The sequence below is a fragment of the Anabas testudineus genome, chromosome 16 (genome assembly GCF_900324465.2).
Source record: "Anabas testudineus chromosome 16, fAnaTes1.2, whole genome shotgun sequence".
Lineage (NCBI taxonomy): Eukaryota > Metazoa > Chordata > Actinopteri > Anabantiformes > Anabantidae > Anabas > Anabas testudineus.
In genome coordinates this window covers 17,598,734-17,622,675 of record NC_046625.1, presented here as the reverse complement: position 1 = coordinate 17,622,675, position 23,942 = coordinate 17,598,734, and the positions used below count along the sequence as shown (strand labels likewise).

Sequence of the window (23,942 nt, the reverse complement as noted above, 5' to 3'; positions counted from 1 at the left end):
CCTGTACTGTGCTTTGGTGGAATGACAAAGACAGGGCTGGGTTGTGATCAGAGGAAGTACAATATCCCAATGAAGAAAAGAACACAATAATAACTGTGGTTTCTCTCTTCTCTTGGGGAAAAGGTGTGGCTTTCCACTTTCTTTCAATTTAAAAAAAGTGTAGTGTTCCAGGTGTTGTTCTCTTTTTACATTAAATTACATTCAGCTCTCTCCAAAGTTTTACTTGTTTGGTCTTACTGTGCCTACAGTGGCATTCATCCTATAATCTATACACTAACTAGTGCAAAGCTATGTTTCACCTGAGTATATAAGCCATCCATACTCAGTCTACGCTTGGCAGGTGAAGTAAGGTGTCCATTAGGACGAGTCACATACAACCAGAGGGCCTGGATTGCCAGTTTAAATCATGAATGATTTTAATGTAAAATTACAAACATCAATAGGGTTCCCCCCACCCCTTGGATTTTTTTTAAACAGCAACAATATGGACATTACAACACAGACCACAAATATTCATTCTCAGCTCCACCCAAACCTCTATCACAAACAACACTTGGCCCATCTACACAGAAAAGACCAGCTCAGACACACACACACACACACTTTATGTTTTGGCATGTGAAAGAATTCAAGCGCATCCTGATCGAATCACTGAACACACAGTGTCTGAAAACTGCAGCACTACTTATCACATTATGCTTGTTGCTCTGTGGCAGATATGATAGCAAGTACACTCACAGTAGTAGTGAGGTTTTTGTTTTCTATTTTTTTTTGGCATGCAAAAATTAAATAGAAATTTCAACCACAATCTGTTAAGTGTTGATGAAGAAACACGTTTCAGTAAACTACATGACACTAGACTGATTATCAGTGTATCCTGTACAGAAATATGTGTAGGAGTCTTTTTGATGATGCACATGTTGCTTATTTTACATCAAAAAAAGCTGTGATCTATCTAATAATCATCCAGGCTTTGAGACACACTACAGAGTCGGAACCACAAAACAAAATTATGGGTATGCGTTTTGTTATTCAGTTGATGAGCTAACCGTTTAACCAGTTTGCTAAAGAAAGTTGAAGTGTAAACCTGTCTGCTGTTAGGTATTATGACACTACTGTATATCAATACATACCTCTGCAGAACTTTTTAGCAGCTGAGTGCTGATGTTTGTCCTTGCTAGAGGGGATTTCCAACTTTCAATAGCCGATAACGTAGACCACTTGTGCTGGCTGTAGTGCTCGTTTTTAGTGATGCAATGTGTGTGTCTGTATGTGTGTGTCCTGGTTAATGGAATATAAATGCATATTGCTGATAGATAACCATTTCCACTGGTTCTCCATCAGTGCCTGTACAGAACAGCATCTAACTGATCAGCTGGAGCTCTAACACAGGAAACACTGTGCACACCAGAAACAACTTCCTGTGAACATTCTATGCTATGAACCCCCCACCCCCCACACTGTGCTGAGAAGTTCAAGTCTGCTTCATAACAGCCTTCATAACACTGCCATAATGAGAGGACCATCTCCTGCCATTAAATCACCAGTTATTAGAGACTGACACAAATCAGCAGGGTACAGTAAACACTGGCTGTAACTGAAAACCAAAGACATGTCACATTATCCTTTGCACACAAACAGGAGATTATACAGTAAGTATAAAAGCACACAGGCTCAGGTACGATTGATGAAATGTTACAAAGAATAGTTTTCAAACTAGTAGTCAAACTGTCACTGTCACTGTCACTGAACTGATGAGTTTAGCATTTAATGGAAAATCCAACAAAATGTTTCAGTGAGGATTTAAATAAAGGTCAGTCCAGGCTGCATCCCATCCTGTCAGCCACTTTATGATCAGTGGATCCAATCAATAACCCAATATCCTCTGCTGATGTGGGATACAATAAAAAACAATGGTTTTTACTCAGGGGGAAAAAAGGTTTTACAGATGGAGCTCACCAAATAATCTGATAACACAGAGCTGATAAAAGTAGAAAATTGAATGCATTACTTCATTAAGAAGACTTTTGTTTTGAAATGTTTAGACCTATTTAATAAAAACTTGATCTGATAATCGTCATTACTGATGGTAACTCAGTTAATCAAGACATAAGTGAACTATGAATTTTCCTGCTTACAGTAAGTTAGTACTGGTTAGTGTGTGAAGATGTACATGGTCAGTACAGAGCAGTTAGTCATCTTTTCCTTGTGTCAGTTTGAGGACAGAAGTGAAAGAGGATACAAAAAATGAACACACAAATCACTGTCACCGATTAGATCTTGTTCTCTCTCTCACGCGAACAGACAACTACCTCTCTCTCCCTGTCTTCAACAAAGCTCTGCTCACCATCTAAGTGGATAGTTACTGGAAACACCTGAGTGGGTGAATTTTACCATCTAACTTGTTAAGGAACTAACTAATGTAACATACAGGAGGCAAGGCATTAGCTTTACAGGAAGAAATTATGATCAAATTACAAATTTAAAAAGTTTCACAGTGGCAGAGAAAGAGTGATCAGTGTAAACAAGCATTGCCATTGTGTCTGGTACAAAGTTCACCACAGCAAATCCTTTCTGCTCAACTCTAAAAATCTAATGTAAGCAAAGCTGCAGAAGGGACGTGCTCCGTCCTGTCCTGCTAATCAAATCATTAAAACAAGTTTCAATCTGTGTGGTCTCAGTGATACAATTGGTTGATGGTGCAGGGTGTGGACAAAAAAAAGAGGGCTAAAGGAGAAATATTGTCTGTCCAAGTGATACTCTATCCAGTGTGTGTCTCTGGCTCTACTCTCCTCATTCAACCACTGTTCTCTCATCTGTCCTGCTAAAGACAAGTGCAGAGGGAGACAAACAGAGACGTTGAGAAAAGATGGGAAGAAGGAGGCTGCAACTGGACTTTTAAAATCAACAAGTCACATGATGAGTTAAAGCAAGTTAAAACTGCAGTGCACTGCACATGCCATGTAACCACCACCTCCCTGAAGTGAGTATGGGAAGGAAGACATCCCCTGCTTTATCAAATTATAGATAGAGACCTGAATGAACTTATGGTAGAGGGGGATCAATGGCATATACAATGAGATGAAAGAAGAGAAAGCGGTCACAGCCTTGTTTAGAGGCACTGAAGAGTTTATACGTGACCTGGATAAAGTTTGTAATGTGTTGTTGTCTCACATGAGACAAGACATGAACAAATCTTCTGGTAATCAAACTAAATATCTGAAATATTAAATATATTGTAAGAATATACAATATATTTGTATATTATTTGCTATGTTACTCACACTTAAGCATGATTCACTATTAACGAGAATGCATATGTTTTGCTCAAACAGCTGCAGCCGTTCAGCCGAGTTCAATGAACTGTAACACCAGAACTATAAATAACAATTATACTGTGTAAGTGAAATGCTTTTTTTTTCAGAACTCTATGAAAATGAATACTGGTTAGTACTCACACACACACACACGCACACGCACACACACACAGTCCATCTGTCGGCCCCTCTGTCTGTCAGACATATGAGCTGTTTAGGTCCTGCTCCTGGCTCATGGTTGTCTGTGTTAACATTGAGTGTGTCCGAGTGTTGGGACAGTATGCACGCCTTCCACAGATCATGTGCTGGGAGTTGGCAACACCAGCAGGAATCTTATTTGGATTCTTAGCACTGACCTAGAAGTTCTCCTCATCTGCAGTAGCGCTGAGGAAAACTGCAAAACAAACTCCTCAAAAACTCTAAGGACATACATGCAAAGGTGTGAACAGATATTACGTACAGGTTTAGGGAGGAAACAGGGTTTGATCACAGACTAGTTTCATATCCACAGTGTGATTTCATATAAAGTAGTAACTTTTACTGTGGTGATAAAGAGGACACTTAGCAGTAGTAAAACACTCATAGATCTAATTGACTAACCAGAGGAGAACTAATAACCTCATGTCACTTGGCATTACTGGTTTGGCCACAGTCCCCGAGCAGCAGCTGTGATAATCTGTTTCTGGAGGCTGAGGGCACTTGAGTCCCTTTTAACGAGTGGAAGCAGATTGGGTGTGATAGGATTACCGTTAGATCAATCTCATTAAAACGTGCCCACAAGTCGCTGAGACAAACCCTCACCACTGGACATTTTCACTTGTATTCACCAGAAAACACACCAAACCCATTGTCCCCGTGCAAAAACAGGTCTTTCCATGGGTCGTCTAATGCAAAGTTGAGCAAGATAGTGAGCAGATGAATGTGAAACAGCACGTATCGAGTCAGAAGTTAGTATGAAGCGTTAACATGAGGAGCTGGGAGAAGAGCTACCGCTAGTTACCAAACCGAGCACCGGCCACTCTGCACCTGCTCCAGTATCACCATTAAACAATTAAACTTCAAAAATAAGACTTTAACAAACACACAAAAGTCTTCCTACCGTTTCGTCAGACAGCGCAGACTTCCCTAAAGAATAATTCCGTTTTCTCTTTTGACCGACGGCTCACTTCACTGTTTCACAATGTGCTGGGCCAAAATACTAAGATAGGACCCGGTGTCTGAGTATCAACCCACAAACCAGGCGGAACACAAGCCAGATAAACCGGTAAATGCAGGAGGTGAATTCGGAGGTGATGTAGAGTGAGTCCTGAGTCTGTTCACAAAACTTGTGAAGCTGTTTGGCTCCTTTTGCTGTTGTGACTGAAAGGTTTGATAGAAACAAAGCTGCTGAGCAGAGCAAAGTTCACGTAGAAGAAACATGGAGGTACATCCGGTGTGGCTGATTTCAAAATAAAACGCACAACTCGTCGTTGTAGGATTGTGCCATATGAGAACTACATAAACAAAGCACGACATTTAAAATAAATACCCCAATAAGGTAGATTAAAAACTTTCTTTTTTCTTTACAAAACGTCATGGACACGGTGGACAGTAATGACTAAAACTTTCACCTGCTCAGAGGTAGAAAAAACTTAAGCAGCCTACATTTACTCAAGTGTCTTTTGTGGTGTCTGCATATTTGCATTTTATGTCGTGCTACTTCTGCAGCGCAATGAAAAAATATTGTACCACGACATGTATTTGAGAGCTTCACACATTGAGATTCTAATCACAAAATATGATCAACTAATAAATGGTGTTTAATCATTTACCTACTTAAAGTGCTTACAATTTGACATTTACCACTTGTGGTAGAGGTATTTGATACTTAGGTGTGAAAAATGGTGTGAAACTGTTCACATTTGTACTTATTTTTATATCATGCATCAGTAATTTGTAAACAGCATAAATCAAAATAAAACGTGGAATACAAATTAAATTGGTTTGATTGATGGAGATCTGTGATTAGATTAGATTAGATTAAATTAAATTAGATTAGATTCGATTAGATTAGATTAGATTAGATTAGACTACTTTGCTTGTTTGAGTATTGAGATGTCCTACTGAATGTTTAAAAAAAAAACTGGGTAGTTTGTTGATATAGATATATTTGTGTTCTATAAATTGTATTTTCATATACAAAACGCTAATCCTTGAGACAGAAAAGTTGTAATTAATTATACGTGTTTATATATGAAATGTAAGAAAGGTGGCTATGTTGTGATTTTAATATATATCTTGCTTTATTTTGTAGAATGTAATACACTCACGGGAAATGGTGCTTTGGATCTTTAGGTAACTTGAAGGTTAGAAAGTTTATCATTTGAAGTGTTATGGAGTAACAGTATGAGGGTTTGCGCTGCTCCTTGTACAATCTTTCTCAATTAAACAGTTACCCAGAGATAATCTTAGAGGAAGTTAACATTATCTGATGAAGTTTTACTAAATAAGCACTATTTTTTTTACTAGAGCTAATTTATACATTTTATTTAAATGAATACATTTTATACAGTTGGAAAATGTTGCTTAATAGCAGTGGATTCGCAATGAAACAATCATTATGGGGTGTAATCACAAAACCTACCCTGGCATCTCAATAAACTGTCTGATATCTGCCATGCCTCTACTGCAGCTGTCGACAGTTCCTGTTTGCTCTTGGGGCGTTTTGTATTCAGTTGTATTCAGGGCAGGTAACTGATCATTAATTTGATAAACAGCACTAGGTTGCCTCCACAGCATACTTCAGGATCACTCCTGAGTAGTCGCCTGTTCCTGAGTCCTGGGATCCAGCTGTTTTTACTGTCCTCCCCTCCATGCCGTCTGTTGTGTTCCGGCTTGTATCATAGCAACGCAGGAATATGCCATATGGAGATGGGGATCGCAAAACAACAGCTCCTTTAATAAAACATCACAAACTCGTTTTGTTTTAATTACGTGTATGAGGAAATATTTTCTAAATGTTATAAATCAAAGTACAATCATTTACATTATGTTATGATTTTTTGGGGGGGAAACATTCTGTTTTATTCTAATTACAGAATTCCAGACTTCCCTCCTCCAGTTGGAATGATGTGACCCACCACGCTTCCGCTAACAAACGGTGGGTTCGTCGAGGAGGTAAGTTCAAAGTAATTTGCCTGGAATAGCAAACTGAATATTGTATTAAATTTATTGTGTGTGTTTATAACTGCACTGAGCTTTCACGTATTTACATAACAAATGTTTTACGTGCTACAGTTAACTCTTGTCCTGTCACAAGCGAACAAACTGCATGTGCTTCAGAATAGACCAATAGGTCAACTAGCGGTTGCCAAACTAAATACATAGGCCAGCCGTGAAGTTAGCCTGATAGTTTAACTATAACTTAGTCAGAAGTTACATTTCGTTGCAGCTTACTTCAATAATGTTCATTTAATATAATTCTCATTGTAGAGTACTTCTTCTTTAACGTTAAATCTATGTGTCTGCTCATATCAAGCCGTCAGAGCAGCTAATCAACTGTAATTGTAACAGAGACATTTACAACCATTTAATTCTGCAGGTGTGGGTAATGTAGTTCAACTCCACTGTTAAACCATGATTGACCAGAGGGACTTTTATTACACACACACACACACACACACACACTATATATATTCTATGACTATATATTTTATGACTATACTTTACTCGTGACCCATTTTTCCAAGTGGCTCAGTGCTGCTTATTATAATTAGCCTATGTCCAAACATCTAAACACTTAATTCAATAGGTTTCAGGTTGGTAACTGAACAACTGCATGGACAATAAGTATTAATACTAATTACATTGTAAATATCTGGTTCTTCTGTGAATGGATAACATCACAACACTCAATTTGTAACAATTCCCTTTTTAGTTATTGTAATGTCTAATACGTTGTCCCTTTCTCTCACAGCAGATGGAGAACTTCATCCTGTATGAGGAGCTTGGGGCTGGTAGAAACTCTGTTGTCTACAAAGGAAGAAGGAAAGGCAATCTCAACTATGTAGCCATCATCTGCACTGACAAAGCCAAGAGGCCTGAGATCACAAACCATGTAGGATAGTTTAAACTTTATAAACATACTAACACTTCTGTTTGTGTTGTAGTATTCTGTGCATCATGTTGTATTTGTTTTATGTGGCTTTAAAAGTCATTAAATTCATATGAAATTAATTATGAAATAAATGTTTAAAAATTATTAAGAGGCATATTGACTTTAAATTGACAGTTTGAGCTCTCTCTCTGGCCAACTTAATGACTGATTTCCATCAACATTGTTTATATTTGTTTGCCAAACAATATGCCCTATATTGCATTGCTTTAGAACCTTTTAATAAAGTATATCTGCTGTATACATATGATATAATGTCACTTGATAGGTACGGCTGAGCCATGATTTGGACCATCAGAACATAGTGTGCTTTTATGAGTGGTATGAGACAAGTAACCACCTCTGGTTGGTAGTTGAACTATGTACCGGTAAGTAATTATGTATGACACTCCTGACAAGCAGAAATTGTAAAAAAAAAATAATAATAATAAATGGCATCAAGATTTTACATATAGTAAATACCTTTATTGCCTGGTTTATTCAAGAATAGATTGTAAATACATTTTTATATGCAGAGTGGATAGTTGTTTTTAAAAAATAAATGCACTTATTATCCCAAAAAATGACTAAGAATCTTCACAGTCAATGCAGGTATTTGTACATTTGTTTGTCTCACACATGCTTAACCTGTCTCTCTGTTAGGTGGTTCCCTGGAGTCTGTGATTAGTCAGGATGGATGTCTGTCAGAGGATGTGGTGAGAAGGTTTGGATGGGACTTGGTCAAAGGACTGAAACACATACATGAATTGGGAATAATTTTCTCTGACCTGACCCCTGCTAAGGTTTGCATCTGTATTCATGTTTGTAAGACTAACAGTATAACATTATTATTATCTTATGAATGCAATACCTCAAATTTTGTCACCCACAGATCTTACTGGATGGTAGTGGAATCCTGAAATTTGGTAACTTCTGTTTGTCCAAGGCTGAGGGAGAAACACTGGAGGATTTTTTTAACTTGCTCTCTACATCTGAGGAGGCAGGGGAAGGAGATGGCAATAATAAGTTTGATGATATGAAAAAAAGATTACAAGGTAAGATCACCATCTTCTAATTATGTTGGTTCTATATACAGCACTTTATATTGCATTGTTGATGGACAGGCTAACCAGTAATGTAGCCCAAAGAACAGTCCTAAGATACACATTTCTCAGTGTATCCAGTTGAATAGGAACATAGCATATAAATTCTTAAGGTAGCAAATTAGCAACTGGGAAACGTATGAACAGACTTGTAGAATTCATAATGAAAGGAGGCAGAAAAAGTGCACATGGAATAGCTGTTACAACACGGTGAACAGATGGGCAAGTAAAAGCTGAAAGAAAGTTCATTTTCCAATAGTTATTTAAAATTTTGGTTTAACACTATTTGGTGGTTAGTCTACAATTTACAATTTAGTTTGTCTTTACTTACTGTATGCGTGTATAATTATGTGTGTATATATACACACATATATATATATATATATATTTGTGTGTGTGTATATATATATATATATATATATATATACCGGTATATACATTTTTTTTCTTTTTTTCTTTTTTTAGGTTCTCAAACTTACAGTGCCCCAGAAGTTTTACAGGGATCAGAAACCAGTATGCAGTCTGATCTCTGGGCTCTGGGTTGTATAATGTACTACATGTACACTGGTGAGATGCGCACATACACACCCTGATACACGAAGACACCTTGTACATGATTGTAGTACACATGTATGAATTAATTGCAATTTTTCCCTTATTATTTACTAATATACTATGCATTACAGAGTACCTGTAATTTACGGTTTATAATGAAAGTTTATATATTTTTTAATTACTAGAAAATAGGTAATTGATGACAAATGATGAAAAATGATGAAAAACTAAACTTCAAAAAGACAAAACAGTGCTAGATACATATAGCATGCCAACAATGACCTCAACATACAGTATGATAGTATGTTACACATTAATTTACTCTAAACATTGTTTTTTTATTTTCCAGGTAAACCTCCATTTTATTCTGATAACTACACTGAACTAACAGATATGATTTTACGCCAGGAACCACCACCTCCCAGACATACAGGTAAATATACATGCTCTCTGGCATACAGTATGTGCACACATTCATATTCCTGCACGCCGTCAAACGCGTTTTATAAAGCTAGCAGCTTTATAATGTGTGAGAGAACATTGTCTTGCATGTTGCTGTTCTGTGGTTGTTTGTCTTTATTAATGAATCTTTGTTTTTGTCACAGTGTTTTCAGCTAGTCCTCCAAGTGAGGACTTTCAGAATCTTCTCAAAGGCTTGCTCAACAAAAACCCATATAAGAGGTTGGATTCACAGATTCACACAATACTGCTGATTTGATTCTAATTACAATATTACATCTAGTGTCATGTTTATGTGTCCTCATCTCTGACTGTTTGTATGTTCTTTAGGATGGATTGGCCTGAGTTGCTCAGACACTCTTTCTGGACACAGATAGTGAATGAGGAAAATGATGTGAAGGAAGGAGAAAGGGGAGAAGAAGATGGAGCAGGGGATCAGGAGGAAAATAATCACTTAGGAGTCAGTCCAGCTAGCATGAGGTCTTTCTTTATCATTTTTTCTCTTGAGCTTATAGCTCCTACAGTATTCTGGAAATATTCTGGATGCCAGTTGCCTGCATCTGTGTGTATTTTCCTTGTAAGAGTAGTAATAAGCACAATGATATTCATACTGAATTTTTGTTCAAACCCAGTGAAGCGTCCTTTAATCCACTTTGATAGGCAAAAAAATTAAACAACAACTTTCAATGTAATGAAGTAGAATTTAGCATTACAACAAATAGCTCATTTATTTGTCATAAAGTTTAATCAAAACAGTTCGTAGGCTACATCTTTAATTATTTTCTTTATAGAGAATAGTTTATCTTAGTATTTGCTTCTTCACTTTCACCACAGGTACACAAAGATCCCTCCCCTTGTCCCGCCAGGACAGGTGGATGAGGTTCCCACCAGCAACTTGGCTATTGCCCAGCCAACCCATAGGATTTCTAAGAAACTAGTGTCATCACAGACAGCACCTGACAGAGGAACTGATAGTCAGCAAGATGTCAGGCACACGACCTGTGGAGCTTTAAGTAACAGCCATGGTGTGGGTAGGGATGTGGGATTGGTAAGAGGAAGAGAGGGAGAGGCAAAGCCAGAAGATGACCCCAAGCTAACTGGGGCCCAGAAGATGTGTTACACAGTGCATCCTAGTATCACATTAGGTAATACATTTCCTGATGCTTGTATTTGGTTATGTTTATGTGTTTTAAGCAGTAACAGTATATCTGACTTGTGTGTTTGTGTGTGTGAGAGAGTTGGGGCTTACTAACTAACTTACTAACAAGTGTAAACCATTATCTCTGTTCTATTTCGTCATAAAAAATCATTTTTGTGGAACCAATTTCCATCTTTCACCTGTGTGGCCTTTAGGAGGTCTGTGGATCAGAAATTTGTATTGTATTAGAAACATAGAAACACAAATTTTAGTGCTTTGTGTTCTTCCTCCTCCAGAAAATGTATCTGAGCTCAGGCCCAAATGTGGTGTAAATGAAGACAACACTGAGGCCATTTTTCTGCTCAGGTAATGAGCAGTCTATCTGCTGCTCATCTACTTGTTTTGCCAAAGATTCATATGGTTATTCCTATTTTGCCAGGGATGTGTAACTGTTTTATCTCCATTTAGTAGTAAACTACCTGGTTACTTGTCAAGGTGTACTTTTACTGTATGGCAGCTGTCTAATCACAATTTTCCCAAGGGATCCATAATGTATGTCATTATTATTGATTTGTTATGTAAAATATTTTATTATGTGGAGTGATACACAGTATACAAAACCACATATAGGGCAAATTTAGCATCAGTGGTCCCTGTGGTACTTGCATGTCTGGTGAACATACAACAGGCACCAATATATTTGGATATTCTTTTTCTGTTCTCCAAGCTCTCAAGCCAACTCAAGAAGGAGCTGCAGTACTTCGGGTACTCAGAAGAACACTGTACTTCAGGTTGGTGACAATATACTCTGGAATCTGCAAATAACAGAGATACTAATAGTAATAAATGACTACCTGTCAATTAAGCTATTGTGCTTAAACCCAGTCACTCTTCTGCTGTTTCTTCTATCAAATTGCTCTGCTGGTGTGCCTGGAAGTTGAAGTTGACTTCTGTTACTTTTCTGTCTTTTCACCTGCTCCTAGGCCAGTGCTGGAACTGACATCATATCCCGTGTGAAAGCTCTTCTCCACACTGACTCTGATCTGACAGTGAGCCCAATCATGGACAACCCTAAGGTCATCAAAATGCATCATATACAGACTATGCCTGACTTTAATAATCTTGAGGAATTGTAGCAATCCTTCCTGTTGTTCATGTTGTATTGTAACCTCCTTACACAATTCAAGCAAAATGACATTTGTATTAGAAATGAATGCCTTATCTTGAAAAGGCGCATCAACATTTCGCAGTCAATCTGTTATTATAATACAATTACTTGAATACAAATATTTTTTGATACAGGAAAGAAAATGGCTACAAAGCAGCATGGAAACTGAGACTAATGTTTGCATTATGTTCTTTCTCTTTACCAGATTCTTAAAAGTCCTCCCGTGAGATTTGATTCAAGAACCCTTTGCATACCAGCTTATTCAGGTACATGTGTTTTTTGCATCAGTATAAAGAGGTTTTGTCTATGTCTTACAAGACGTGCAGTACAGATGATCTCAGTGTCTTGTAATTGACCCCAGTTTATCTGCCTTTTTACTCTACTCTAGTTGAGAAGCTGCATTCCCTGAATGATGAACAGTGGACTGTCTTCATCTGTCAGCTCTGTTCATCCCTTGAGGACCAAAATCCCTCCACTCCTCCTTCCTCCACAGCCATTCGCTCTAGACTGAACCTTCTGTGTTACCTCTGCTGTGTTGTTGGACATACAATTATTGCCAACCGACTGATTAACTCAACACTGGTAGGAGAATTTGTATTTACAAAAGATTTCTACAGAAGTAATGTCACATTGCTTTTAGTTCTGTTTAATTACATTATTAGGTTTAGGTTTATCACTTTCAGGAAAATATTTTAGATCTTAACTTCGAAGTGTAGTAGGCTGAAAAATGCATTTTTTGAACTTTTTACAATTTGTTTCCCTTATTCTGCTGAATTTCCGATGTTGTTTTGCTTCCCGTGTCACACATTTACCATTATTTACCTTCTGCCAGCAAGAACTGTATGAGATTCTTGCTGTTGCTTCCAGATGTTGCTTGTTGTGAATCATTTACAGCACGTTTTTTTTTTTACATATATTCATGGCATTTTTGCCTTTATTTAACATTAGTAGTTGGGCAGAAAGGAAACATGGAAGATAAGAACGGGGAGTTACATGCAGTAATGGTCCCCAGCTGCACTCGAACCAAAGACGCTGCAGTTACGTGGCATGCGCTGCAACCATTCAGCAACCAAGGCATGCCACAAAAGGTCTTTTCTTTCATCTGACTTTGAACATACAGTCGCTTTGAAATATATTCAGACTTCTTTACTTTTTGCACATTTAAAGATTTTGTACATTTATTTTATTTTTGCACATCTTTCCATAAACAATAATGCAAAGATAAAACATATTTTCTAAAAAACATTTTTATATACATATTTATATTAAAAATTACAAAATGAAACCCCTCTCACAAAGGGATTCAGACCCTTTGCTGCGGGACTCGCAACTATGGTCAGGTGCATCCTTCTCCTAGCTTTGGTTGTCTTTGAGATTGGATGAGACTCCAGGACACTTTCTTGAGTTGGTAAAGTCACAATAATCAAAAGACCATGTGTTTTTGTCATTGTCATTTTTGTTTGTTTGTTTTACAGATAGTGTTTTCTTAATCTTGATTTTTTTTTCTTTTATTTATTTCTTTATTGTTCTTGTTTCTGTTTTCTAATCTTCTGTGTCCCTTGTTTCAGCTTACAGTACTGACCCAGCAGTTACAACAAGCTTCAAATTGGGATGTGTAAGTACATTATGTATGCATTCTCTCTATAAACAAGGGAGCATGATGGTGCATCTTTAACAGGAAAGTTTGAGAAGTGGTCACCATTTCCACTGAAGCCAAGACTGGGCCAAATTGCAGCCAAAATATTGGTTGCACTAAAAAAACTTAAAATATTTAATGCAACTCTGGACGGGTATAAATGTTGTGACATTGCAGAACCATATCGAAACAATGTCACGGGAAAAGCGTGCCTGTAGTCAAAGCTAAAGGTGGTCCAACAAAATATTACGTCTGACTTTTTTGGGACAGGCAGTGTAGTTTACTTATCTGGTTAGTCCTGTGTTGCTATGCAAAAACAATGAGTATTTATCACTTTTTGACATTAAAAACTATTTTCCAGGCGGAGTAAGGTTCTCAGAGTGATGGCTCTTCTGGCTCAGCATTGTACTGAACTTGGAGAGGATAGTTCTGTTTCGGAGGTCTGTAACACATTTCATATTTCATATCAATGTCTGTGAAGATTCTCAGTCATCCAAGTGAAGTTGTCTGGAAGTTAAGTCATGGCAACTAAACTTCTTTCTTATGTTGAAATGTTTTCACTATTTTCACTACTCATCCAAGTAGCATCATGAGGAAAATTTTACATGCTGATAGAAGCCTGAAGACTGATGAAGCCACATGGATAAAAGTAAAACCCAACTGGAAAGAAGTGCAGTTGCCATAAATTAACTTTAAGAAAATTTTCAATTGATACTGCTTGCACTAAATGTTAATATTTAGTATAGTACAGGAACAACAATGGTGCTGTAAGAAAAAACATAAAGCAATATGATCAACACATTCCATTTGAACCACATTATAATGTAAATTTAAAGTAAACAAAACCTGCTTTCAAAACTGATTTCCAACGTGCAGTACCAATTTGCACCATGAGACAGCAGTACATACCAGCTGGTGCCCACCAAATGGATGTTAAAGATGTTACAATTAATGCATTTAAGAATATGCATAAACATAATGGAAATCAATGGAGAACTGTTTTGTGTGTATTGTTCTCATTTATAGAAAGTCCTGATAAATGTTGTTTGTTTGTGTACATTAGTCATTATTATTAATTTTAACAATTGCAAGCTTTAGATGTTAATATTATGATATTAATCATTTTGTTGTGTAGGAACATATCACCAGTAACTAATAATTTCTAGACCAACATGAAGGGTGAATTCTTTCAATTAAAGAGAGAAGGGGAATACCTGTTTTTAATTAATAGGACGAGTAAGCACCAGCAGGTGGCATTAAACACCTACAAGAATTGGTCGCAACTCTCTCTCTGACACACACACACACACACACACACATGCACACACTGGGCTAATTGTTAGCTGTATAATAGTTTCAATATTATCATAATAGACTATACTTTGTTATAGTTGCAATGATGCAAGTGAAACTGTTGTACAGATAGCGGAAAACTTGGAAAACTTCTCAGCTTCACATTGTGGTGAGATGCATCCTGTTTGCATAAGCACTTGAGTCCATCTTGGACAAAAACCGAGCCATGATAGAAAAAGATCTCTCTGTAAACCTCTGTGATAAAATTATGATAACCAAGGACCAGGTCCATGCATGGATATAAAGCAATTTCTTTGACTACTTTGAGTAAAAAAGTATATGACAATTGGTGCTTAAATCTTCACCATACTTAAACACCTTTTTCTTGTCTTTTTGTCCAACTTGTCTCTACTCTTCTTTTTTTATTCTGATAGAAATTGATCTGTCTGCAGTAGTTCTGATCCCACACTCGCTCCGCTTCCTGGTTTCTCTGTTTCTTCTCTCTTTCGCCACTTATTCAGACCATTCTACCGAGTCGTCACGGCGATTTACAAAATGGCCGGCATTGGCAGCGTAGTTTTTTCGGTGCGCTACTGTTAAAGACAAATGGCAGGAAATATTTTCCGCTTCCTATCTTAACTTCGTTCAGCTATCATAGAATCACAAATTGTTATGAAAAGGACAAAACAGTACATGCCTGTGTGTCATAGTGTGTCTGCCTGTTAGTGTCTATGACTGTGTGTCCATCTGTAGGCTCAGCAGGTGCTCTGTGTGTGTGCGTGTGTGTCTATTTGTAAGTGCATGGGCTTTTTTGAGACTTGTTTGTGTGTCCACTCAGCAGGGGTCCTGAGAATGTAGTTTCTCTGTTTGTGTGTATGCATGCATTGTGTGTATAGTCATAGTGATGCTAACAGATGACCACTAAAACACTGCTTACTAGCATTTGTGTGTGTGTGTGTGTGTGTGTGTGTGTGTGTGTGTGTGTTGTCATCTCAGCAGGGGTCTCCTGCTGCAGTCTTGCTGATTGGAGTGTCAGGGCTGGGCTTAGTTACCATGGTAACTGCTATATGCTTTGATTATCTCCACCCAACTCTTACACACACACACACACACATACATGCCCACCTGCCTGTCTCTCTCTCTCTTTTTCTGTCTCACTCTGCGCTTTTTGAATGATGAATACAAAAACTTTGTTGTACACAACAGTTTTTGTTATGTCTCTTTTCTGTGTCTGATTTGCCTGTCTTTTCTCACTCTCTGTATCTTTCAATCAGAATAAAACATTTTGGGTTAATGTTACTAATGCAAGCTCCCTGCTTTTCCATATATTACTTAGGAAGGCAGTGCTTAAAATGATCTACACATTTTTCTCTTTGCTCATTGTCAATTATGAAGTGGCTCAGAGTGGTTTAGCTGGTAAAACCTCGACTGTTTAGTGTGTTTCATGGCAGAATACAGACTCAGCAATCAAAACACATATTCAGAGGGCACTAGCTGCAGAAAGACACTACTCAAACAATTTGTGAATGAAGTAAAAATTATAGTTAACATTAACTTAATTTTACTCATCAAAAATCTCTGATATTAATGTATATGTCATATTAGCCAAGGGGTACTTCAGAATGTAGAGTATAAACATTTTGTATTTTTACTCTAGGCTATCTCAGTAGAAACCCAGGATGTTAAGTCAATTTAGGTGAAAACCTGGGTGCTGGAGGATAAGAGGGTTATCTCTTACTGCAACGTAAGGCAGTTTCCCTTTTCACCTATCCAGAAGCAAATGTACTAACTGTAAAGTTATAAGATCAGTAATGTAGAAACCTCAGAAACATCACTGTTTTTCTTCCCAAGTAGAAATAATAGTCCCAAAGTATAGATATAGTCAGTAACTCATGAGCACTATACTTTTTAGTTTATGTATAAGAATGTTTGGAGTCAGAATTTAACTGGCAAAGTGATTTTAACACTCCCACAGATGGCTCAGCTTGGGGACACCATGGGTAATGGGCAAAAGAATAATTCTTAAAGGAGCGAGAAATATATACTCAGAGACAACATGGCAAATGGACTTTTACTACATCTTTCCCAGCAATGAGACAACAAGGAAAAGGGAAAGTGAGGCAGGCAAAGAAAGTCTGTGAGAAAAATATACATTATATATATTATGTGATATACTATATGTATAAATAGAGGACCATTCAAAGAAAAGCAGGAAGAGAGTAGAAAAAGAAGCAGACATAAACTGAAGAGCAAATGGAGAGAGAACACAGAGATGGAAAAGTGAAGAAGAGAGAGGGAGAGATGGAGGCAGGCAGGACTTGCATCAGAACACAGAGGCAGGAAGCTGGCAGTAATGCTAATGCCAGGAAGCAGCCAGCCAGCAAGGCTGTCTCTGAATATACAGTACTTAACTCTGTGTCTTTATGTTTGAGTGTGTGGTTGCATGTATGCATGCAGTGTGCATTTCTTGCTTGAATTTGTGTACCTAGTTATGTGTGCATATATTTAACGTATAGTACACATACTGTATGGATTTGTCAAATGGACTGGAATTCATTTGAAGGGGAGTCAGCAGTCAGCTATTTCAATCAATGGGATGACAATTAGGTGTGAGCTTTGGAGGCTTTGCCCTATTTAAAGAAGGGAAATCTGGTCTCAAAAGCTGTTTTCACGTATGCACTCTGGACTATCTGGACATTGTGCGAGTTGTGCTTTTATGCATAAAGCACACAGATGGAGAGAGTGCAAGTGACATATGTTCCTACTCAGGGAAATAGTCCATTTGATTTAGGGGAGGGGGCTGGTTCAGGAGGAATGACGTGAGATAAAAAGTACACAGCAGAAATCAATTGCGTTTTGTTTTTAGCTCATCAATAGAACACACATCACATGATTAGAACTCAGGTTTAAACATAAAGCTGAAAATTAAACAAAAACAATCAAGACAGCAAGCCTGATTTTTAACTCCTAAACTTTCTGATGTGCAGAGTGGACTGGCTGAAAGGAAACCACCCCATCACCTGCTATGAATATTCTAGACTATTACCTGCTGTGTTCACACACACACCCACACACACACACACACACACACACACACACACACACACACACACACACACACACAGTGGGCTTGCAGGATAAAGTCTGGGTAATTTCTGAGTTGAATAACTTTGACGTTTGCGTTCTCACATGCAGCTCACTCGGGTAAGGTCTGGTGTCAGTGCATGTGTGACAGCAGGTAAAGTCTGATCTTGACAACACAGGTTTGTATAATTGTTATCATGGCTCAAACTAAGAGGAGCACTCAATTGCTTTGTTACCCTCACAATGATTGATCAAGCAATAATAATAGGTTGCAAGGAATCTCTTTAGGAAACTGAAGGACTATCTTGCCGTGACTGATATCAACATTCATGAATCCATCAGGTGAACAGTGAACAACAATTGTGATGATGGTGTACAAAAAAACATTGCTGCTTGTATACAGTTTGCTCAAGGCCTTGTAGATAAACCAGAAGGTTGTTGGAAGAATGTCTGTATTGTATCTCAGGATGAGACTAATGTAGAACTTTTTAGCGTGAATGAGAAACCTAATGTTTGGTGCTCACCAAACATGCATTCCACCATAAGAACTTTGTCTCCTCTGTGAATCATTTCGCCTGCTTTGCTGCCTCCAGACCAGGACAGCTTGTCATCATTGATGGAGCTATGAATTCAGTACAAAGAAATTCTACAGAAAAATGTACATGTCTCTATCTGTGAACTGAAGCTGATCAGAAACTGCAGCAAGACAGCAACCTTAAATATACAAACCAAAGACCAGTTTTTGCACACCACTGTCAAAAAAACTGTAATCAGGTTTTTACTATAGCTAACTAACTATTGTAGTTTTGAGACTAAAACACTGACATTTATATTTTGAGGTTTAGAATTTTCATAATAAAATAAGTTGGTCTATATTATTTCCTGGCCAGTACCAGTATTTAAAAAAAATGTACCAAAAAAAACAAACATAACATAACATGAACAATCTCGATACATTATTTGTCCCCTTTATTTGTTTTTGTTATTGTTCTAGGAGCTAAGTATCATTTCATTTTCTCAAATTAAATTTCTCTGTCTGTTTTTGCACGAGGACCAAATATATTAATTCTGAACACATGCACATAGCAAAGCTTGTATCAGCAAAGCTTGTATAAGGCAACAAAATAAAAAAAAAAACACACGTCTTTGTGAAATTTGTTTATTAGGCATATTTTGTTTATTTAATTTGAAACAAAAAGTGCTGCTAAAGGTGTATTACACTATCTTCTCTCTTTCCAGGCTGTGTCCACACTGACAGACCTGTTGAGGGATAATCTGAGGAATACCAAACTAAAGCAGTTCCTTCTGCCGCCACTTGGGGAGTTCCTCTACCTCATTGCGTCTCAGGTATATGCTGAATGTCAGAAGCCAATATCAGATGACAGGATGAGACAGAGATACTGTAGATGACTAATTTGATGGATTTAAACAATATATAAGCAAAGACGAGATGCACTTGTGCACTTGCCTGAACACAAAAGAAAACTGATTGCAGTGGTTCCATTTTTATCTAAGTTGGAAAGGGAGTTCTCTAAGTGTTTTTTTCTTCCTATTTAAGGGTTATTTTTTGGTATTTTTCTTTTAATAATCAGGACAAAACTGTAGATGGACTATGACATTTCATAATGACATCTAAGGATTTAGATGGGATGATTTATGTTTAGTTTCAGTTTAAACAAAAATAAGATACTCCTTCACATTATTTTATTATGTATGACTTATATCTTACGACCATGAGTACTTAAGAATAAGTTATATTGTATAATATACAGTTTCAGGTATTAAAAAGGTCTGACAGGGTGATAATGTGAATATTTTCCTGAGCACTCTATAGTTCCTTCTAGCAGTCATTCATTGAATGACCGTCTCTTTAAGACAAATCTTTGGGATAGCAGTTACTGTGTGACTTCTTGCTAGTAGTCTGGATAAAGTATTGAATTAGACATTTTGCAGTTTTTAAGTCATCTAAAACCTACAAGAAATCTGGGTTTTAAATCAGCCATCTATACCTCTCAGAGACAGCTGATTCCAATCAGATATATTTGATTTAATCCTCTTCCTGTAGTTTGTCAGTCATTAATTAAATACCAGACAAGCACTCTCAGTGCTGCTTATTCCTGCGACTACAGACTAGACCTGATAGTGACATAATCAAAAAGTCATTATATTTATTGATAAATTGATTAAGATGTGATCATCATATTTCAGAGGAACGTTAGTCCAATTCCCCACTCTTAAGTAATTAATGTGGGCAGGACAGTTTTTTTTTAATTGATTTCAGATGTGCAAAAGATCAAACAACATTTTCTTATTACTTCAGTGACAGAACCAGTTATAAGTAAAAAAACGATAGTGAGTTCTTTGTCTCTCTGTCATTAGGTAATGCAGTGTATATTTACATGCTGTTTGAACTGAATTAGAAGCACTGACTTCATTAAAGACTTATTCAAACTATTTAGTGAAGTTAATTAGCTGTAAAATTTTGTTTATTCTACTAATAGATAACCTATGACTGGCCTGAAGCCATGAAAAATCTCATCAGTGTCCTTACAAGCTTTTGATCAGATTTTTCAGCTGCTGTATTGCGTGACATTGAACAGGTGTGTCTAATAAAGTGGGGAGTGAGTGTATGTTTACAAATTGTAATTATTAACATATATTTTATTACTCTGTGGGCTTCTGTCTTAGGCCAAACCCTAATGATAGTATGTAGTTGAAAATTGCTTCTATCGCATTGTTGGTTAAGGAATTAAGAGCTCTATAAACCCTGTGGATACTCATCACATTGTCTTCTAAGAGTCCCCTGGTGGACAGACAGGTAGGCTGTCGGTTTTTTAGCTACGCTGTTGCCTGTATTCTCAAGGTTAGATATCTCTGTTAGAACTCTGATTAAACACCACAAGAACATAAACTTTTACTGGACTAAAAATAAAAAGTTATCAGACATCTATTGTGTGATGGGTACAGCTACGTATGGTGAAGATGAAAAAACAAATAAGACAAAACCATATTGAGATTTGAATTCTATTTGCTATTAGGAACAGCATATGTAAAACAATTCACTGAATATAATAATACACAAGTGTAATTAAATTCATCAGTGGTAGCTAATGTCATCATTAGCTACCACTGATTTGACCTCACACAGTACTCGCTCACTCCTAGCAGATGGAACCATTTTGTGAAGAAGACAGATTTGAGTAATTTGGAATGGCCCTTTAAGTGTCCCCAGGTAAATCCTCTGCTTTGCTACTCTCTTCTTCTGCAGCACTAGTCAATGACAACGATTAGCTATAGCCTCCAGTGCTGTCTTCATCCTCAAGGTTAGATGTAGCCTAAAGCCTAGCACAATAGCAATGGAACAGAGCATTGTTTCATAAAAAGTTTAAAATATTGGTTGAAATCGACTTTTGTGGATTGTAAAACAGTTCTAGTATGATGATAGAAGGATAGATAGAATTATCAAATAATAATAGAGCTAGTCAAAACAAAGTAAATTAAGTTCTGATAAATAATCAGTTAAGTAATTTGAGAATGTGCTGCTGTTCAAATTTTTATATAATTGTAGTTAATGTGAAATAGTGACCAGCATATTCAGTATTTTATAGACAAAGATTGATTTATTAATTATTTGTCAAAGCAGTTTAGAAAAGTATTGCAAATGTAAATACCTTCTTATTATTTGCAATTGTGTAATGGTTAAATTAAAGTTTATATAGTAAGGTTAAAACTTTAATTTATTTTGTTTCTACTATGTATGTAAAAATGAGAGGGACTCAATTGAGTCATAAAATTCACAAATGAACAAAAGAAAACATGCACAATGCTCATACATGCTATGTTTCTTAGCAAAATCAATATGTTGAAGAAAAAACTATTAGCTGAATTTAAATAGTTATGAAAGCATTTTCAAGCCCAGACAAGTAATCAAAATGTCATGGCTCCTCTTGCTCCCCTTCCCCTCCCCAGCGCGGTTCTTCTTGCCCTTTTTCTCACTCTTCTCTACTTGCATTTCCTCCATGTTACATCTTTGACTTACTCTTACTCCCACTCTACTCCTCCACTGCCCCCACTCCCCCCAATCCATACTCTCTCCTCCTCACTCCTCTCACCATTCTCCCTGTCTTTTCTATGCCTCTCTATCAGGAAGAGAAAAGAGGCTCCCCAGAGGGACTGTGGTTCGTTCCCGCTGCCGCCTACACTGGCTTAATGAGGAGCCTGCGGGAAGGGGTGAGTGTCTCTGTGTATGTCTGCGTGTGTCTGTTTTTGTGTCTCTTCCTGTGTAGCTGTGACTAAGTCACCCTCACTTTTCATGAGTGTGTGTGTATGTGCAAACGTGTAGCAGGGGATCCCTGTGAACAGTAATGATGAGGCAGCTGTGGGGGCCTAAAGCGTTGTTTGCCAGCTGCAAGTCAAGGGCATGCAGAGCAGTCACACACACACATGCATGCACACACACTCTTACCTGCATCAAACACAACCCTTTACTGCTCAGCAGCCTGACCTCAGCAGCAATTAGGACCCTCCAGACACACACATACAGTAGATAGAGCAGAAATATAAGTAGTTCTTTCCTTTTAGCTGGTATTCTCACTTTCTTTTTTCCTTCTATACACTGTCTCATTTCATTTTCTATTAATTATATTTTATCTTTTGTTTTTCAAAAGTACATTTTGGTCATCTTTGGTTGATATGATACTGTACTAAAGGAAAAAGAAAATGCCCCTATGCCGGCATATTATATTCAGCAATAAATGTCAGTTTCCTCTTTTAGTCACTGTAGATAGGGTCACTAGAGGAAATATTTTATATTTTAAGTCCATTTTGGTATGTTGTAGTGTTGTTTTAATATTGGCTGTACTTATTTAAGCTTTGCTTTGCTTGTATTAAGTTGTGTACATCTGAATGCTTCCATTGGTCGCATTGGTTATGGTGGGCAAATGCTGCTGGTTGAAGAAAATTGCAGTGGATAGTGAAACTGACAGAGACAGTGTACAGGTAGAAAGATATGAATGGATGTTGTTTTGTCTCTCAGAGGTAGAAGGGGTCTTACTGTGGTGGCCCACTATAGCAGAATAGAAACTCTGGTCTGCACAGTTGTCAACTAGTACCTACTGTTGCTTCATTACCACTGGGAGTGTAGTTAGGGGGTAGATGAACAGATGAGGTGTGTGTGTCTATGACAGGAGCAGGGAGAGGGGTTGAGGGGAGGAGAGAGGTGGTTGACTTATTTATCATTATTGAGCTGTGAGAGTATGCTAACAGAAACACACACAGTATGTGCACACATATGCAGCCTTAGGGACCACATACTCATCCTCAGACCTAACCTGCCCCCCTCTCTTTCTATCTCTTCCTCTCACCCTGTCTCTCCATGGCTGCCTGTTTTCTTCCTGGGGATGCACAAATATATTATCATATTACAGGGCTGTCTTAATAGTCTAACTTTGTCTCATGGGCATTACATTTCCTGGAGTTAACAAGGTGATCACAATATACCATAACTTACTATACTTCCATAGACAGTCATATATTTGTACTGAGATATAATCCATAATGCAGAAATGCCAAATATTTATGGAATATTTTAGGAATGTATAAAAACTCCAAGTCACTAAAGGTGCAGTTGCACCAGCATGCATTACATCAGTTCAGTGCATTGTTTCTAGTGGAATTACTGCTATATTGGATTTTTGCAGAACTTTACCACTTGGTAATAAAGGAACAATAGAGTAATAGTTGGGTGGTAATTTGAAAATAACAAATGAATGGGGTTGTAAAATCTCAGACTAAGTTAATTAGAGAACAAACAGGCTATTGTTGGTGTGTGTCGTTTGAGCAAGTTTGTGGGGAAACGGGCTTCAATACACCTTCACTGTATGTAGCCAAAGATTGTCTACATGAGGTATCACTCTGTAACACCTCTGAGCAATCCAAGAGGACTGGCTTTCTCTCCAGTTTAGTAACAAACGCTCTCAAATCTGAGTCACACATCTTCTCTAGTAAATTTATCAGCTGATCTTGTTTATATGTCATATGTCAATAAATCAATATTTC

At 37.4% G+C, this 23,942-nt stretch overlaps 2 protein-coding genes across 5 annotated transcripts in view; one reads left to right on the top strand and one right to left on the bottom strand.

Moving 5' to 3' along the window:
• The window catches only part of trak1a (trafficking protein, kinesin binding 1a), a 36,861-nt gene extending 32,162 nt beyond the window's left edge, over window positions 1-4,699 (bottom strand). Inside the window, exon 1 of the mRNA XM_026370313.1 lies at window positions 4,417-4,699. The gene's annotated coding sequence lies outside the window, so the exon portion shown is untranslated. The remainder of the gene's footprint in view (window positions 1-4,416) is intronic.
• A 1,707-nt stretch (window positions 4,700-6,406) lies between these two features.
• Window positions 6,407-23,942, top strand: part of ulk4 (unc-51 like kinase 4) — a 63,722-nt gene continuing 46,186 nt past the window's right edge. The window contains exons 1-20 of one of the 4 annotated variants that reach the window (XM_026373364.1): window positions 6,407-6,473; window positions 7,276-7,413; window positions 7,739-7,838; window positions 8,113-8,252; window positions 8,342-8,504; window positions 9,018-9,119; window positions 9,457-9,540; window positions 9,713-9,788; window positions 9,897-10,046; window positions 10,401-10,711; window positions 11,001-11,070; window positions 11,432-11,495; window positions 11,688-11,780; window positions 12,078-12,138; window positions 12,261-12,454; window positions 13,441-13,487; window positions 13,870-13,948; window positions 15,798-15,857; window positions 19,125-19,232; window positions 22,032-22,115. In XM_026373364.1, the coding sequence (XP_026229149.1) occupies window positions 7,276-7,413; window positions 7,739-7,838; window positions 8,113-8,252; window positions 8,342-8,504; window positions 9,018-9,119; window positions 9,457-9,540; window positions 9,713-9,788; window positions 9,897-10,046; window positions 10,401-10,711; window positions 11,001-11,070; window positions 11,432-11,495; window positions 11,688-11,780; window positions 12,078-12,138; window positions 12,261-12,454; window positions 13,441-13,487; window positions 13,870-13,948; window positions 15,798-15,857; window positions 19,125-19,232; window positions 22,032-22,115 (2,124 nt within the window). In that variant the 5' untranslated portion in view covers window positions 6,407-6,473. Of the gene's footprint in view, window positions 6,474-7,272; window positions 7,414-7,738; window positions 7,839-8,112; window positions 8,253-8,341; window positions 8,505-9,017; window positions 9,120-9,456; window positions 9,541-9,712; window positions 9,789-9,896; window positions 10,047-10,400; window positions 10,712-11,000; window positions 11,071-11,431; window positions 11,496-11,687; window positions 11,781-12,077; window positions 12,139-12,260; window positions 12,455-13,440; window positions 13,488-13,869; window positions 13,949-15,797; window positions 15,858-19,124; window positions 19,233-22,031; window positions 22,116-23,942 lie in introns of all 4 variants that reach the window. The other 3 variants (XM_026373365.1, XM_026373363.1, XM_026373366.1) reach the window with 3 other exon arrangements.